General features: G+C 30.1%; 5 protein-coding genes across 5 annotated transcripts; 2 read left to right on the top strand and 3 right to left on the bottom strand.

Annotated features, from left to right (window-relative positions):
- Positions 1–242: 242 nt before the first annotated feature.
- On the bottom strand, positions 243–6,588 carry PPL_01592 (uncharacterized protein; the record flags this gene model as incomplete). The annotated part of the gene is made up of 7 exons (XM_020572598.1): positions 243–2,991; positions 3,064–3,317; positions 3,376–3,684; positions 3,750–3,974; positions 5,115–5,411; positions 5,616–6,401; positions 6,541–6,588. The coding sequence occupies 7 exons, from the start codon at positions 6,586–6,588 to the stop codon at positions 243–245; spliced, it is 4,668 nt and encodes a 1,555-aa protein (XP_020436715.1).
- A 264-nt stretch (positions 6,589–6,852) lies between these two features.
- On the top strand, positions 6,853–8,049 carry PPL_01591 (uncharacterized protein; the record flags this gene model as incomplete). The annotated part of the gene is made up of 2 exons (XM_020572597.1): positions 6,853–7,693; positions 8,018–8,049. The coding sequence occupies 2 exons, from the start codon at positions 6,853–6,855 to the stop codon at positions 8,047–8,049; spliced, it is 873 nt and encodes a 290-aa protein (XP_020436714.1).
- Positions 8,050–8,111: 62 nt separating this feature from the next.
- Positions 8,112–8,736, top strand: DG1060 (protein-tyrosine phosphatase OCA1 family protein; the record flags this gene model as incomplete). The annotated part of the gene is made up of 2 exons (XM_020572596.1): positions 8,112–8,263; positions 8,385–8,736. The coding sequence occupies 2 exons, from the start codon at positions 8,112–8,114 to the stop codon at positions 8,734–8,736; spliced, it is 504 nt and encodes a 167-aa protein (XP_020436713.1).
- A 666-nt stretch (positions 8,737–9,402) lies between these two features.
- mybE (SANT/Myb-like DNA-binding domain-containing protein) lies at positions 9,403–11,410 on the bottom strand (the record flags this gene model as incomplete). Its single annotated transcript, XM_020572595.1, has 3 exons — positions 9,403–10,216; positions 10,294–10,408; positions 10,486–11,410. 3 exons carry the CDS (start codon positions 11,408–11,410, stop codon positions 9,403–9,405), a joined length of 1,854 nt encoding a protein of 617 aa, XP_020436712.1.
- Positions 11,411–15,348: 3,938 nt separating this feature from the next.
- On the bottom strand, positions 15,349–16,638 carry PPL_01588 (uncharacterized protein; the record flags this gene model as incomplete). Its single annotated transcript, XM_020572594.1, has 2 exons — positions 15,349–15,370; positions 15,701–16,638. 2 exons carry the CDS (start codon positions 16,636–16,638, stop codon positions 15,349–15,351), a joined length of 960 nt encoding a protein of 319 aa, XP_020436711.1.
- Positions 16,639–17,686: the final 1,048 nt, after the last annotated feature.

The raw sequence follows: 17,686 nt of genomic DNA, 5'->3' as shown, positions 1-17,686 counted from the left end.
GCTAGTGGTAAAAATCAAAAAGTTTAATTAATTTCTAAAAAAAATAAAAAAATGATTTGTTTTATTCATTTTTTTTTTAAAAAAAAAGATATTTTTTTTGTACAATTAGGAGATAATTAGTATTATTATTATTGTTGTTTAGCTTTTATTTAAAAAAAAAATAAAGTTGTTATAGTTATTTTTTTGATACTTTATTCTTAATTTGTTGAAAACAACACTTTCAATCAAGTATCAAGTGATACTTAATTAATATCAATTTGTTCGATGATGTCAGATGGTTTACCGATACGCTTGATTCTACCTTCTGACATCTCGACGAGGATATCATAGTCAGCGACAGTGTTGAGACGATGTGCAATGGTAATGACTGTGGAGTTTTCGAATTGTTCTCTGATGATCTGTTGAATGAGTGCGTCTGCTGTTTGATCTACCGATGCAGTTGCTTCATCCAGTGCAATAATCTTTGATTTCTTTAGCAATGCTCTAACCAAACAGAACAATTGTCTTTGTCCAACCGAGAAATTCGATCCGTCCTCAGAGACCAGTATGTCCAACGATTCTATTGTCTCTTTAATTTGGATTCGTTCGAGAATATCCCATATCTCTTGATCGGTGAATTGTCCATATGGATCCAGGTTGTATCTCAGTGTTCCGTTGAACATAATCGGATCTTGTGGAATGATTGTGAGACGAGATCTCAAGTCCGATAGACCTATCAATGAGATATCGAGCCGATCGATTTCAATCTTACCGGTGGCCGCTTCATTCAGACGGAACAGTCCCAAGAGAAGTGAACTTTTACCGGCACCAGTACGACCTACAATACCAATCTTGGTTCCGGCTTCGATGGAAAGGTTGATATTATTCAAAGAGTTTGAAAGATCTTCTCTATATTTCATTGAGTAGTTGATGAATTCGACTTTTCCATTGGATGGCCAGTCACTTGGAATGTTTGTGGCATACGTTGATTCCTGTGGTAGATTATCAGAGTAATGAAACACTCTCTGTACACTGTTCATTTCAGTTTCAACCGATGTAAAGAATCTGAAAAATATTGTCAGTCGCTGTGAGAGTTGAACAGTGTAAGTGAGTGCAAGAACAATGACAGCTCCAGAGAATGTGTGTTTGAGGAATGTTGCAGATAGTCCTGTTCCCAGTACAAACATAGAGCACAACATACCGATTCTCAAGAATGCCCATTGTGATACACTAAACTCTGAGAATGCAATTGAAATGTTGGTATCGAGATGATTACTGAGTTTCAATTGGAATCTTTCTATGCTTTGGAATGAACGGATTGTTGATATTCCATTGAGTGATTCATTGATGTGAGAAACTAATGGTGATTGTGAGAGTTGATCCAATCTCTGTAACTCTCTTACATTATTTAGGAAATAGTTTTTGATATAGTAGAAGCTAACGAGTATTGGAACGAGAAGGATGAGGATATAGGGAGATGCCACAGAAAATAGGACAACCATGACAATGGAGAAACAAAATGAATTTCTAACTTCACCAAAATGAACCGGTAATGCATAGTCGAGCTTCGCAATATCAGAGCTGAATCTGTTGATAATTCGGCCAGCAGGATTGCTTTCAAAGAATTGGATAGGTGCATGCATCACTCTATTTAATGCCTTGTGATGGAGAACAGAAGATGCCCTCAATCCACCAAAGATATTCATGAGGACTTGGAAGAAAATGGTAATCGATGTCATCACTGACAAGGCAAAGTAGATTCCAAGATAATAGCCAAGTGATGATTCTCCCTCGACCCATTTGGTTGTCCAGAGAGTCAGCCAGTAGTTTGATAGAATCGATAGTAAAGGTGGAACGAATGGCAGAGTACAGGATATCACTAGGTAGTATGGTCCCAGATGTTTAAGATAATCTATATACTCTTTAATTGAAACCATTCCTACATTCCTATCTTCATCTTCAACTATTTTAGATTTTGTATTGTTCGTTGTAACAACTGCTTCTTTCTTTTCTGTTGGATTGTTTTCATCTTGTTGTTCAAGTGGCTGTTGTTGCTCTTGTTTTATTTGATAGATCTCCAAAGATTCCTTTGGTAACTCATCGAATGTAACGATACTGTTGATTTGTCCATTCTGCATTGTTATAATTTGATCGGATTGTTCCAATGGGAACAATTGATGTGTGACCAACAACACAGTAGATCTCTTTGCAAGTGGGATGATGGCATTGTTGAATATATGAACCGCAACATCATAGTCAAGTGCAGCCAGTGGGTCATCCAATAGATAGAGGTTCGCTTCATGATAGATTGCTCTTGCTATTGCAACTCTCATCTTTTGTCCACCAGAGAGATTGATACCTTTCTCACCAATCTCAGTTTGGTCACCGGCAGGTAGTATCTCGATATCCGGTAACAATGCACATTGCCTAAGAATACTCTGATACTTTGTATCAACCATCTCCTTGCCAAACAAGATATTCTCACGAAGTGTAGCATTCAGAATCCATGAAGTCTGGCAAACATAACCAATATTTGAATCTACAGATAACGATCCTCCATCTTTCATCTTCATATCGCCAAGAATTGCAGATAGTAGACTACTCTTACCACTTCCCACAGTACCAATGACAATAGACAATGAATTCTTTGCTAATTTCAAATTGATATCTTGTAATCTAAACATCTTTTTGATTTCCATTGTTGCGTTTGTCGATTCATCCGGCACCGATGAGATCAAAGGTGTTTTCGGTTGTTCGGTGAGTGAGATGGATTTAGATGAATCATCGGTTTGATCATCGAAATCCTTTGAGCTCCATTGGAATGTACCATTTTTAATTACCAATGACAAATTATTTGCTTTGATATGTGGCTGGCTATTCATTTTACCATAGTGTAACACTCCATCATAGCATGGGGTTGGTCTCTCAACCTCTGGTATCAAGAGGAATTTTTGTATTCTACCAACTGATGATTTTGCCATCATTAATCCAGCAACTAAATGTGGTACATTTCTAATTATAGTTTATTAAATAGATATTAATAATCGATCCATAATATCATTAAAAATAAATATAATAACTTACGAAATTGGATATTTCAAAATAAAGAATAATGATAATGAAGACATGATTACATTCAACTTTAATTCATTACCAAGTAATGAATATGTACAATAGGTAACCAATGTAACAGCATCTGGTGTAAGGAAATGAATCAAATACAGAAGTGAAGTAATATAATTCATCTTTTTCTGTGCTTGAACTTCCGCATTTCTTAAAAACATTATCTTTTCTTGCATCATTTCAATCCATCCATTTAATTTAATAAACTTGATAGACTATATATTAAAAGAGTTAGTTTTTATGTTAATAGTTTGTTTTTATAAAAATAGTTACACTTATTGTTTCTGTCATTTGAGATGTACGTTTCTCACGTTTCATATTGACATTATGTGAAGCACCATACTGAAGTTTAGCTACTTTAGAACCACCAGGTGTGAAAATGAGTAGTGTCGAGAATCCAATCAATGGACTCCACCCGAGTAGTTTAATAAGAAGTGCCAAAGCAATGATAATTTGAAATGGTAGAGATAGTGTTTCTTGACCATATATAAATATGGTTTGAATCATTGCAACATCGGAATTGCATAGATTGATAATCTCTCCTTTAGTTTTGCCTTCACCTGCAAAGTTTGATAGTTTTAACTATTAAAAAAAAAATATATTAATATTAGAAAAGGATATAATAAATATTTTAGTTTAATACTTACAGATTTATTAAATATTGAATTAACCAACATAGTTTTTACATTAAATCCTGTTCTGTTTACTCGAAATTCATAATACTTGTTGAGTATTGTAGTTAAAACATAGGCAAGTAATAAAACGAATGAATAGATGATTCCTTTGTAAAAAGGCTCATCGGGATCATTGATAAAGTCTACGAATTTATATAAAATGAATGGATACACAAATTGGATAATATCAGAGAGTAACTTGATGAAATAGGAATTCCTATAGTTTGTTCCGATGACAAATAATAAAGATCGGACTAACAATGACATCTGGAATCTAGAAGTGCTTCCACTTTGATTAATGCTGTCAACACTTTGGGAATTGACATCCCAGTATTGCTTGAATTTAGCTGTGAGATGATCAGAACTATCTTCTCTTCCTATGGGATAAACATCCTCTATCTCCAAGGTCTTTGAGTTTCCAATGGTCATCAAAGGATTCATAAACCTGAATGTAAAAATTGAAAATATCGACGCATCATCGATTGGATTCTATTGTAGAGGTTTAAGAAATAGATTTTAATTAATAAAAGAGATTCAACAAATAGTGAAAATGCTATTAATATGTACTTTGGAGAATCTTCCATCGTTTATCTTTTCGAGATGTGGATTATGTTTCTCCGAAAGTTCAATCGTGTCAAAACTGTCATCAATATCCTCTTTCAGCGGGATATGTTTTGACTTTTTATTACCACCAACCATAATTAAGTTATATGATTGATTGGTCAATCAATTAATTGATTGGAGAAATGAAAAACAAGTCATTTTATTGATAGCGAATTTTCAATTTCTTGGAATTAGAGAAAAATGAAAGAAAAAAAATAAGATTTTTTAAAAAAATAAAAATTAATGATTGTGTGGGTTTAAAGTCTGGTGCAAAGTTCCAAAAAAGCATTTTCATTTATCTGTAACCCCAAGATAAAATTCAAAACATTTTTTAATTAAAAATTTTTTTTTTTTTTCCAAAGATGTAAGGAAAATCACAAAGAGATAGAATAGATGGTTTTATAAATTCCTGAAAATCGAATTCCAAAAGGGTAAGTTAGTTTGGTTTATTCCCACATTTTTGGAAAATTTTATTGATTATTGTAACATCTATTAATATTATCATTATTCACTTTTTAAAATATGATATCTTTTTTAGCCAATTGAAAATAGATAATATCTTTATATCTATTGTTTTTAAAGAAAAAAAATATCTAGTGTAGAGACTAAAATAGGTTTGTAAAAAAGACAATAGATTTATTCTAAAAATGTTTTGCTTTCCTAGTAAGAGGATTTCTAAAGATCAACAGGTTTTACTGAAATAATACTCTTTGGCTGAAGTGTATTAATTATTACTTTAATTGCTTCTATCATATCTTTATATAATTTATTTGAAGACATATCTTGTATTCCTAATACTTCAATCTCCATTTGACCTACATTCACTTTCATTTCCTCCACAAAATCAAAACCAGGACAAAGTTTTTTGATTTTCTTGCAATTCACTTCAAACTTTTCTGTATATTGTTTGATGGACTTTTCAATTTCCTTTATACTCTCATTTAGAGTATCTATTCTAGAATTAGTATCAACTATACCAGTGAGAGCTTTGTCATATGCATTCTTGGTATCATGTAACACTTTGTTGAGAGTCTGCTTTTCTTTTTTCATTGCAAAGTTCCCATGATAGTGGTGATTGAAACTACATTTCTTTGGACACTTTTGGCAATTAGATTCGGAATCCATACAAGAGCAATTTTTGAATATTCTATCTCCAATTGCTTTTGTTTCGTGTAAAAAACAATGATCATGGCACACATAGTAGCAAGTTTTGCATATTGTCGAATAATAATTTACCTCTTCAAGAACAAAATTATCAACCTCTGTAGTTAAGGTGTGATTTTTAAATTCCTCTTTGTTATCTTCAAAACCTTTCAGTATGCTTTTAAGCTTGGTCAATTCATTATTTGTTTCTAAATTATTTTTGATTGATACTTTAACCTGAAAGTACATATCCTCTAGTTCCTTTCTTCTTTTCTTGATATCTAGAACTTCTCCAGGGTTCACTGGTACTTGATTCTTGATATAGTCAAGTATCTTTAAACACTCATTAGAGCAATCTTCGAAATCCATATCCATTCTTTGTTGGCATCTTCTATCCCATGTTTTTGGCTCACTAGAAAAGAAGGACATATCTAAATTAAAGACATTTGATCGATTTGGCTTTAAATACTCTTGAAAACTAGATAAATCAACACTATTATTCCATCCTTTAGTAATCAGAAAAATGACTCTCTCTGAGAGAGAAGCTGTAAGGTTTCCTTTGATCTTTGATAACAAATTCTGGATATTGATTGTTTCTATACATTGAGCTCCATTTAGCACAATGACAATAGCGGAGATAGTTTCCAATTTTCCTATTTCCTCTAAAATTTGTAGAATGGAATCATTATCGATGTTTCTTCCATCTGGATCATTTATTCCTCTAGAGTCTATACAATTGAAGATACATCCAAATTGTTCTGATTCTAAGAGGTAAGAAATACATTTAGTGGTTTTGCTTTTCTTTGTAATATTAATATCCTTCTCAGAGTGAGCAAATTCTTCAGTTACTTTGTTATAAACATTATTTGGAATTCCTATCTTTAAATTATTTAAAGTGCCTCCTCTGATTATGTTGATAAGCAAATTAATAAAAGTTGATTTACCAGATCCCTATTTAATTTAGATAAAAATGATATTAAAACTAATTGTTTCAATACTAGATAGTATTCATACATACTGTTTCTCCAATGAGAATAAAATTAAATACTAAATTCAATAAATTCATTTTTGTTTTGGTTTCCCACTGCAGTATTTTACTATATATATTTTAAAATGAAATTAATTTTTTAAGTTTTCTTAGAGTACACTTAGAATTTATTACTAAAGCTTTAATAAATTTATTAAATCTTAATACATTTAAATTTTTAAAAAAATTCCAATTTACTATAGAAAACATAAAATAACTCTTTTAAAAAAAATTAAAATTTCAAGTCAACTTCTCTATTTAAAGAGGTCTCAGTATAATACAAATATTTTTAATTTATTCACTATGAACATTAAAACAAAGAATAATATATGCATTTTAGGTGGACGAGGTGTAGGAAAAACAGATTTTATCAAACTACTATTTTGTAAAATTAAAGGAATTTCGTCGGTTGATCAAATAAATCTTACAACAATCGATATCAATGAAAAAATAGATAATATATATACTTTTATAGATTTTCCCACAATTTCACTTTCACCCCGAAATCAAGAAGCCAATACCCTTAAGATACTAGAGCAATTCTCACATTTACAACAAATAAAATGTATTGTTATTGTTTTAAATGGATCCCTACAAAAGGATACTTTGGAGATTCAATATTCAAATGATAGAATATGTCAGATTATTCCAAACTCTCTTAGAAACAATATTGTTTTTCTATTGACTCATAGTTGGAAAGAGAACTCATGCTTTGAATTTGAAGGTCGGAAATTGGAAAAGATGGTCCAAAAAGATAAAGAGAATATCTTTTTCTTAAATAATACTTCTTTTAACAATAATAATAACATGAACGGAGGAGGGAACCAAAGAAAGAGATTACAGATTAATTTTGAAGAAGGAATGGAAGTAGTAGATAATCTTTTATCCTATATATCGAAATTGGAAAGTGTAACCACTATGGATTTTGGAAGAACCTTGAAATCAAAAAACAATATTTCTTCTTCTTTTCAAGAAATTTCCCAACTTCTTTATAAAAAGGATCAATTGAAAAGAGAGAATCGTTGCTATCTATTGTTGATTAATTTGATTTTCGCTTGGTTTAGACACAAAACGACTGAGAAGGAAATTAGAATTAAAGTAGAAATAATTAAAAATGAATCAACAAACTTGATAAAACTAAATAGTGATTCAAACATTCAAGTAGATATAATATCGAAAATATACGATTTGGAGAATAAAATGCTAACAATGTCAAAAGAAACTAGATTGCTTGGAACAAACTCCCTACAGAAATTGAAAGATTTAAAATTTCAATAAAGAAAGAAAGATAGAATTAAATAATTAGTTTTAGTATTAAATAAATAAAAATAAAATAAAGTATTACATTAGAATGTTAATATTAAAATCTATAGATCTAAAGTAATTTTTAATAATGATAATAAATATTTTGAATGTTCATTATTTTGTTTTTATTTTTTGATTTTTAGTTTTTTTTTGATTTTTTTAGCGCAATTGCGTCACATGTCATTATCAGATTAATTATTGTGTTATAACAAATATAGATATATATATATTATTTGTTATATACCACATACAGATAGATGGCTCATCATATACCACCACTAAACTTTGGTATGGTCGCAGATGATTTATATAGATCAGGTCAACCAAATGAGTTAAACTTTCCCTTTCTAGAGAAATTACAACTAAAGAAAATTATCTTTTTAGCACCCGATGATCCTTCTCAACAATTGTAAGAATCAAAGAAACAACAAGATCAATCTGCATGATAAGGAAATCAATCAATCATCTTACTCACAATTCATCTTAACCTATCATTACTTATTATAAACTATTATCATCATTATTTATAGTGTAAACTTTTGCGATGATCAAGATATAGAATTAATACATTTAGGAATGGATACACATACGAATCCTTGGAATCCAATATCAGAAGATATAGTTATTTCGGCATTAAAGATAGTTTTGGATCCAGATAGTTATCCTCTACATATCATGTGTAATCTTGGTAGACATAGAACAGGTACTGTCGTTGGATGTTTAAGAAAGTTACAACGATGGAATTTGACTTCAATCTTGGAGGAATATAGAAGATTTGCAGGTAGTAAAGTTAGATTATTAAACGAACAATTCATAGAGTTATTTGATACTGATTTAGTTGGTATTCCCGATAATGCACCTAAAGGTCTATACCTTAATTAGTAGTCATTTGTAATTATAATAATAAAGTAATAATAATAATCATAATAATAATAAGAATCAAATAAATAATTTTATTTATTATCATCAATCATATAATTAATTGTTTTAAAGTAATATTTTATTTGATATTTGGTTTGTTGCTATAATTTATTATTATTATTATTGTTGTTGTTGTTGTAGGTTGACGAAACAAATCTACAACCGCGCAACGATATGATCTTTATATCGTTGTTGTTGTTGTTGTTTGGAGTGGAATGAAGAGGATGTTGAAGTTGTCAGTTTGGTAGAAGGAAAGAATATAGTGAAAGTAATAATTTATAAAATAACAAAATAATATTAAACACTTTAATTTAGATTATTTTAAAGTTATCAATGTGCCAATGTTTAGCTGTAATGTAGTTTCATTGTTTTTGTTGTTTTTGTTTTTCTTTTTTGTATTTTGTTTGTTGTGGGATTATTCTTCTCCTTAAGGTGATGAGTTGGTTTGTTGGTGATCGGTAATGGTTTTGATAAGTAAGAGTGGGTGTTGATTATGATTGTTGTACATATATTAATATTAAAGTAAGGTGGTTGTGCAGGTGTGTGTGTGTGTATATATATTCTATTAATAGTAATATTATAAAAAAAGTATAGTCTCAAATAGAAACTGCTATGGCGCTTGGATGCTTATTGTCCAATGTTAACTTCGTTGTCTTCATCATAGTCGTCTCTTGGTGACTCTGGAGTATAAGGTGAATCGTATGGCTTATCATCATAGTTATTGTTAGAGTAGTTCGAGTGGGACTCTTGTTTCATTGAGGAGGATCCGTTGGTACCGCCGTAGTGACCACCGTTGCTTCCACTCTGGGAGCTACCGTGATGGATGTTGCTACTGCTGTGGTGGCTGCTGTGGTGGTGGTGGTGATGGTGTCCGCCACCGTTGGATCCTTGGATGATTGGTGTTGGCTTTTGGTGTCTGGTTCTTCTACCGTCCTTGTGAAGATCTTCGAGCTTACCGATTCTGATCAAGTACTGACCGTGACTTTGGACTTGCTCACGGGTCTTTCCTGGGAGCAAACTATGGATGGTCTTCCAACTCTTTCCGTATTTGTTATAGGCTTTAGCAAAGGTTTCATCATCCTCTGCAGACCACAGTGTATTCTTTCTGGAGCCGGTTCTTCTTCTCTTGAGACCTCCGTCCGGTGTTGGCTGTTGCTTGATGTCTTCATTCTTTCTCTTTAGCTCGTTGACATTCTCGTGTGTGAAAATATATTGTTGGTTTGCCGATGCTTGTTGAGAATGGCTACCTTGTTGATAGTTGGATCCTTCCTTCTTCTTGGGGCGGTGCTCTCTGTCCGATCCATCTGTATCAGAGTATCTGGACTCTGAAGATGAACGTGCTGGTGAAGATGAGGCCGATCTTGATGGTGAACGAGAATAAGATCTAGAATCACTCTCGCTATCAGATCCAGATTCCTTATCTTCAAATAATTTTAATAATCTAAATATATATTAAATAATAGCAGAGAATGAATTATTAATATCTAGGTGCTTGGTTGGTTAATTAAAATTACTTACGTTTTTCTATATTTTTGTAATAATATATTCTTCTTTGCAATTACAGCTTCAAGTTCTGTTATTTTCTGGCTAAAATGTTTTGTTATAGATTCACCTGACTCTTGAACTTGTTCAGCTAATAAATTATTAAAAAAAAAAAAAAAAATTAGTTTTTATAAATATTATTTGTTGTATTAATATTGATATTTTTACCTTTTACTTTCTTATCTGTTGATGATGGTGATAATAATAACTCTTTTTTGACATCTGATGATTTTCTGTTGAGAGCGGGTGAAGAAGTCATTGAAGGAGAATTGGTTGAGCTGCTATCTCCTCTTCTTACTCTGTCATCTCTATCACTGTCTCTTGATCTTTGTCTGTCACGTTCTTTATCACGTTCTCTTTCACGCTCTCTTTCTCTATCTCTTTCACGATCGTATCTATCTCTATCGCGTTCTCTTCCTTCTCTTTCACGATCTCTATCGCTACGTTCCGATCTGTCTCTGTTGTCTCTGTTGTCTCTGCTGTCTCTTGAGTCACGCTCTCTATCGCTACGGTCTCTCTCTCTATCTCTATCGCTACGCTCGGATCTATCTCTGTTGTCTCTACTGTCTCTTGAGTCACGATCTCTCTTTTTCGAATCTTCATCGTAGGGGCTCTTGGTATCGAGATCTGGGGCTCTGTGGCGATAGTCGTCTTCCTTCTTGACGTCAGAGTTCAAGAGAGCACTGGTGTGCATTGGCGACATTGTGGAGGGTGTTGGTGTGGAGGAGAAAGATGGTGAGGAGTAGGAGCCGTTCAATGACTGGGTGGTGGAGCCCTTGGAGGCAGACACTGCCGAAGGTCCGTTATTTGAGCTGGAGGCAGCAGAGTCTTTTTTCTCACGCTTTGAAGAGGTGTCGTGGTCACTGCTCGACAAGTCTCTGGTTGGAGAACGTCCAGGAGAGTAGGAGTAGTTGGAGGGTGGCGACGAATAGTGGTCATCGTCGTAACGAGTACTGTTTCCTGATTGTTGTTGTTGTTGTTGTTGTTGAGAGTTCATTGTTGGTGATTGTGTAGTTGATTGTCTCTGTGGTGCGAATTGTTCACCACTATTATTTCCTGTTGAGAGAGCAGGAGCGTAATTAACTTGGTCCATATTGTTTTGGTGGGTGTGTTATGTGAGTCTGTGAAGTTGCGTTTTTGGAAAAATAATTTTTTTTTTTGTTTTTCAAAAATAAAAAAAAAATAAAAAAACAGCTGATATACTTTGATTTTGATCAAAAATATCTTTGTTCACTTTAGTGTCGTTTGGTTTTTGTTTTCAAACTTGAAGAAATGAAAAAAAAAAAACTATATTTTTAAAAGTACAGATATAAATAATATTTATATTAAATTGGTTTTTTTTTTTTTTAAGAAATAAAGAATAAAGAATAATTAGTTATTTTGTTCCTTCTTTTTGTTTGTCGGTGAATAAGTTAAATAATAAATGTTGTAGTGTGGATGTGATTTGATATTGATTGATTTAAATCAATAATCTATTAACTCTATCTATTTATCTATCTTCTAATTATCTATTTGATTATTATTGGTTGTCATAAATACAAAATAGTTCAAATAGCGAAACTATACTGTTGTTAGTGGTAGGTTAAGTTTAGGAATGAATAATGAAGTTGATGTTTGTTTGTTTGAATTTGGTGGTAGTGCCCTATGAAGAGATAGATAACAGATAGAGAGATAAAAAGAAGAAAACAAACAAATAAAGAATATGGAATTTTAAAAGTTAAAGTTTCTTGATTCTTGAATGGCAGTGAAGTGAAAGAGTGGTGGTAGTGTTAACACTTCTTAGAGTGGTACTATTACAGTTATTATTATTATTATTATTATTATTGTTATTGGTTCGTCAGTTATTTGTTTTTTTTAATATTATTTATATTTTGGAGTAATTGTACAATATTTGAAATTGTGTGTGTGGTGAGTGTGTTGTGTGGGGATTGAAGAGTGGTGGGGTTTGTTTGAGAGTGAGAAAAGTGGTTAGGAGACTTCTCTTCTAAAGAGTAGAATGATAATAGGTAGATCCCTGTGTGTGCTGAGGACTACCAAAAGATTAAACGAATAAAATACATCAGAGATGGTATGTTAAGTTATAATTATATCTACAAATACTGCTTTGTTATAAAATAAAAAATTTTAAACAAAACGAAAGTATTACTTTTTGTGTGTTTATTGTCGAGATCTATCTATCTATCTATTTGAAAATACAATGAAATGATTATTGAGTTGAAATAACAAATAAATAAGCAAGCAATAATAATAATAATACGATATTATATTTTAATTATATAATTATATTTTATTTTAACTATTATAATACAATATTGTTATATGTTATTGAAATATGTTATTATAATTTATTATTAATAAATATAGTAATATCTGCAAAGTCAATGTTGAAATAAATAAAATTTTACCTATATTTATTTATTTATTTGTAATAAATAAAAATATATAACAATAATAAATAAAAAACAAATAATGAAAAAAAAATAAAAAAAAAATAAGATTTTTCTTTAAAGAAAAATTACAAATGTAAAATAAAAACAAAAAAAGGTCAGAGATTGAAATTGAATTTGTATTACTTTGAGTAAAAGAGGTATACAAGAGGTTGGACAAACAACAGTGGGTGAGTGAGTCTGTACTTCATGTGTTGTTGGTTGCAGTTGTAATAGATACGAAACCGGAAATTAATAAGTTATTGTTTAATTATTTATTATACATAAGATATTTTTATCATTTTTAGAGATGTTTAACAAGTTATTTTTAAAACAAAAAAAAAAAAACATTTTCTTTTTAAAACAGCCAATATATTTATTTATTTACATCTCTGTTTTTTTTTTGTTTTTGCAGTATTGTGGTACCCAAATAAAGGTAGGGTATCAATGATAAACAAAAGAAAGCAAAACATTAAAACAATTATGCATGTTCAGTTGAAACATATAGATATGAGTAATTCCTAAGTGAAATTACTAATACTATTTTACAAATATATACAAATTTCATTGTTTTTTTATATATTTTAATTTTTTTTGTAAAAATATGTGGGGTGGTGAAGTTGTAATTTTCATTTAGAGATAAAAAGTGTCGGATATTATTTTTAAAACAAAAAACAACACACAAATATAACGATATACAATTTAATTAAATTTAATTTTAAGTATCTCTGTAATATAAAATTAGTAATCTCTAATCTCCTTATTAAATTTATTTATAAATAATTAATAGCATAAACTGTAACTAACAATTATTATTATTATTATTCTTATTCTTCTTTGAAATATGATAATTTTTCATTACTTGTAAATAATATTTATGTTTATTTAATTTTTTAATATTATTCTAAAGATAAATACAATAAATATAATATAAATATTTATATTTATTTATTTTTAAAAAATCCAACCCATTTGTTTATTTTTTTTGACCCAATAAACTAATTGCTATTATTGCCATTACAATGTGTCAACATCAAAATGAAAATAGTAATACTATGCACAAGTATTTGAAAGAAATATTTAAATATTTCTATTGAACATTTGTAGTTTTAATGAGTATTTTGTGGGCATTTTGAAAGATTTGGTTTTTTTTTTAGAAAGGCAAAATGCTTAAAGGTCATTTTTGAGTTTCATTTATGGGGTGTTTTGTTCATAAAAGGAAGGCGTGGTGGGTTGGTGTGGTGTATGTGTTAAGTTCTGAAAAATCTTCATCCACCTTTACAAGATCATCATTACATAATAAAGATAAATCTAAAATACAATCAAAAACATGTATTGTTTGTTTATGTTATTGTAAAGAAAAATAAATTCTTTTCTCTTTTGTGTGTGGGTTAAACGAAATAAAATTCTTTAAAAGATTGATTGCTTGGTTGATAGGTATGATAAATTGAACTTGAGGATTGATTTTAAATGATGTCGATGTTCAACATCCTTCCTTCCATCTCACCTATCTGTTATTTCTAATCGATTCTGTGTTTGATTTTGTACTTACTTTATATATTTATATTTTTTTAAAAATTCCAAAGGTGATCTGAGAAAGACTGATAAGCGTACTCTTTGATTGAAATATTATATGATAGTTGGAAAAATATTAGATAATTATTAAAAATTTATTAAAAAAAAACTATAAAAAATTAAAAAAATTGATATTTTATTTTTACAGTCTTTTCGATTGCGTGGTAATGAAGCGAACTTTGGAGTTAAGATTGAAGAACTGATTCCAAAAGATATATATAATATATATATATGAATATATTAATTAATTAAAGAATATTATATCTTAAAAATAACAAACTTATATCTTGTAACTGTAATTATACTGTAAACTTTTATAAAAGTATTGTATTATTTCACAACAACGAAATAAACAACAACACAAAACAACGATAACGAAAAATGGTAATGATATAAAAAGAAAGAAAAATAAATGAATGAAAGACTGAGTACAACTCGTCGTAAAATAAAAATAAAAATAAAAATAAAAAAATATTAATTCAAAAAAAAAGAAGACTCAAAAGTACACACACAACAACTTATTATTATTTCTAAACCAAAAAAAAAAACAAACAACATAAAAAGATATTTTATTTTTATTTTTAAAAAAATTTGGTTTTTTTTTTTATTTGTTATTGATTGTGTGTTGTTTTTAAAACCCTGTTATTATTATTTATCTTTTTGTTGTTTTAAAAAGCCTCACCCACCCACGCAACAAAACAAAGAAACGAAACACCGTTTTTTTTTTCATTTTTTTTCTTTTTTTAATTAATTGAAAAAAAAAAGAATAAATATTATGGCTAACGTATATATCTTTTTTTATTTTTATTTTTATAAAAGAATTTGAGGCCCAATATAAGAACAACACCCACCTACATCGCGACACACTATTTTTTTTTTTCGAGACATTTAAGTGGTCAGAGTTAACTTAACTTCATTACTCCAACTTATTCTTTATTTGTGTGTTTTGTACATATTCCCAGTCACATTCAACAAAGGATATTTATATCTTTCCTTAGAAAAGTTAAATCTACACTTCCCACCAATTTATTCAATTTGATAAAAGTGTCTTTCTTTATTTTGATAAAAAAAACTGGAGAGTAATAATGGCAACAGATATTCAATCAATGACACCATTTTTATTCTTTTTTTTAACACAATAAATATCTATCTGTTAATTTTTAATTTTTATTTGTTACAATTCACATTCACACAACACACAGATATCTGTTATAATATCAATAAAAGAATCTATTAAATTGATATTTGATTAAGTTTTTTGGTGGTTAGACTTTTTTTTTTTTTTTTGTAACTCGTACAATTATATTTTATTTAATGGTACTTGTTAGGTAATGTAAACAATAGTACTTGATTTTTAAAGAGCACCACAGAGAGTTACAAACTTTCCAAGCAATTCAAGAATGGTGTCGATTGGGTTAGTGATAAAATCGTTGATTTCATGAAGAATTAGATCGTGACATTGTGGAATGAGTTCGAGTCCACGAAGAGTTTCCAAAGCACCGTTCCATACCAATGGAAGCTTGGTGATGTCATTGATGGTGAGCATCGATGCTGCAACATTGTTTTGTGGTCTTGTCATATCGTGAATGAATGGTGGGAAGTCAAACAATGAAAGCATACGTGGTGGTAGATTGACACCGAGGGCATTTACATTGGTAAAGTTGGTATTGAATCCAACAATGTCCAAAACCTCAACAAAGTTACCCCAACCGTTTCCAAAATTTTTTTCCTTTGGTGGCAAAAGATTGATGTAGTCGGTCAATCTCGAGCCAGAGTAACGGATACTACCGGTGTGGGCAATCCACATGATTTTAAGGAGTTGATCAAGGGTCAGTGCTGAGGAGTTGTGTGACAATTGGATGTAGGCATCAAAGTAATTGTCCCAATTGGACATGACCGATTTATCACAACTGGCATAGGTGAGACAGAATAGAGAATTTGGGTAAGTTTTTGGTGGTGCAATTTCCACTACTGGAACGAGTCCACGGTTCATCGCTGATAAATATGGAATCACCGAGAGGTAGTAGTTCATTGATGCCCACCACGATCTCTCATTGATACGATGTTGCTGCGACGAAAGAGTGGTCGTTTCCAAACGTCCGGAATTGAACTGCCAAACCAACTGGATTGGTAGTCCCCACAATAAATTGCCTTGGTTGTCGTTTCCGAAAATCGATGGCAAATGTGTTCCATTCAATATGGAATTGTACAATTCATGACGGGACTCGAAGATCCATGGATCTACAACGGTGCTCTCAACACAAAGACATCCGAAAATTGTCAAAATGGCCAACAGAATAGAGTTGTTTGATAATTTCATGAAATTAGTTAAAATAAAAAGGATGGTATGAAAAAAAATGACAAAATATATTAATTATTTGTTGTGTTAAGTATTTCTGATTGCTTCGTCAACAATCAAAAAAAAAATAATTTTTGTGGTATTTTTATCTGTATTACAAATATATAATAGATTTTTGATGACGGTGTAGTTAATAAGTAACTGATGAGATTTGAAAAATAACACTATTTATAGTGGAGTGAAATGATAGCGAACTTGATGCTCATGAGTTTGTTTTGTTGCTCATATATTTTATCGCTTCAAACTTATTAAAAAAAAAAAAAAAAAAAAATTTACAACCAACAAAAAAAAAAGCAAAGACCAATAAAAGGTTTTGATTGAATGGTGGTGTTGGTGTGTGAAGAGAACCAAAATTTTCTCAAAAAAATGGCTTATACTGCGAGCTTTTATTCTACACGAAAATCAAACGAAGAAACTAAAATCAAAAAAATCATAATATTCGGTAGACATCAAATCAAAATTAACATTGTTTAATAAAAAGCAAAATATATTTTTGCTTGTTTTCATATGAATGTTAGGATCCCAACTAGTTGCAGCCATCAGATCAACCCAAATTTGAACAAAATCTTCCAAATCTAACAAAAAACACATATCTCATAATTATGAGATACTCATTAATCCGTTCAAGAAACTTCATTTTTTCATTCCACCTTTTAACACTACTCAGTTATGAACTTTATATTAAATTTATTTTTTTGTAAATTGTCAACATTTTACAGAGTAAACAAGATTATATCTATGATGACCAAATAAAAAAAAAAAAAAAAAACATTTGAATTTAAAGTAAAATACAAATAATCTAAATTTCAAAGTTAAAATGTGGTGGATGTAGAAAAAAAGTTGTTACCTTTTTGTGTGATTGGCAGAAAAACTATTGTTTCACCCATTAAATAAATAAAATTTGTTTTACATTTTCAATTTAAAAAAAGAACATGTCTCATAAAGAAAATTGTAAAATAATAATCCAAATATATTTCATAATTTTCTGATTCGCAATGGTTTTTTTAGC

The sequence above is a fragment of the Heterostelium album genome, assembly GCF_000004825.1.
Source record: "Heterostelium album PN500 unplaced genomic scaffold PPL_scaffold2, whole genome shotgun sequence".
In the NCBI taxonomy this organism is placed as follows: Eukaryota; Evosea; class Eumycetozoa; order Acytosteliales; family Acytosteliaceae; genus Heterostelium; species Heterostelium album.
The sequence above is the reverse complement of the archived record's forward strand: the minus strand, read 5'-3'. Positions and strand labels throughout refer to the sequence as shown.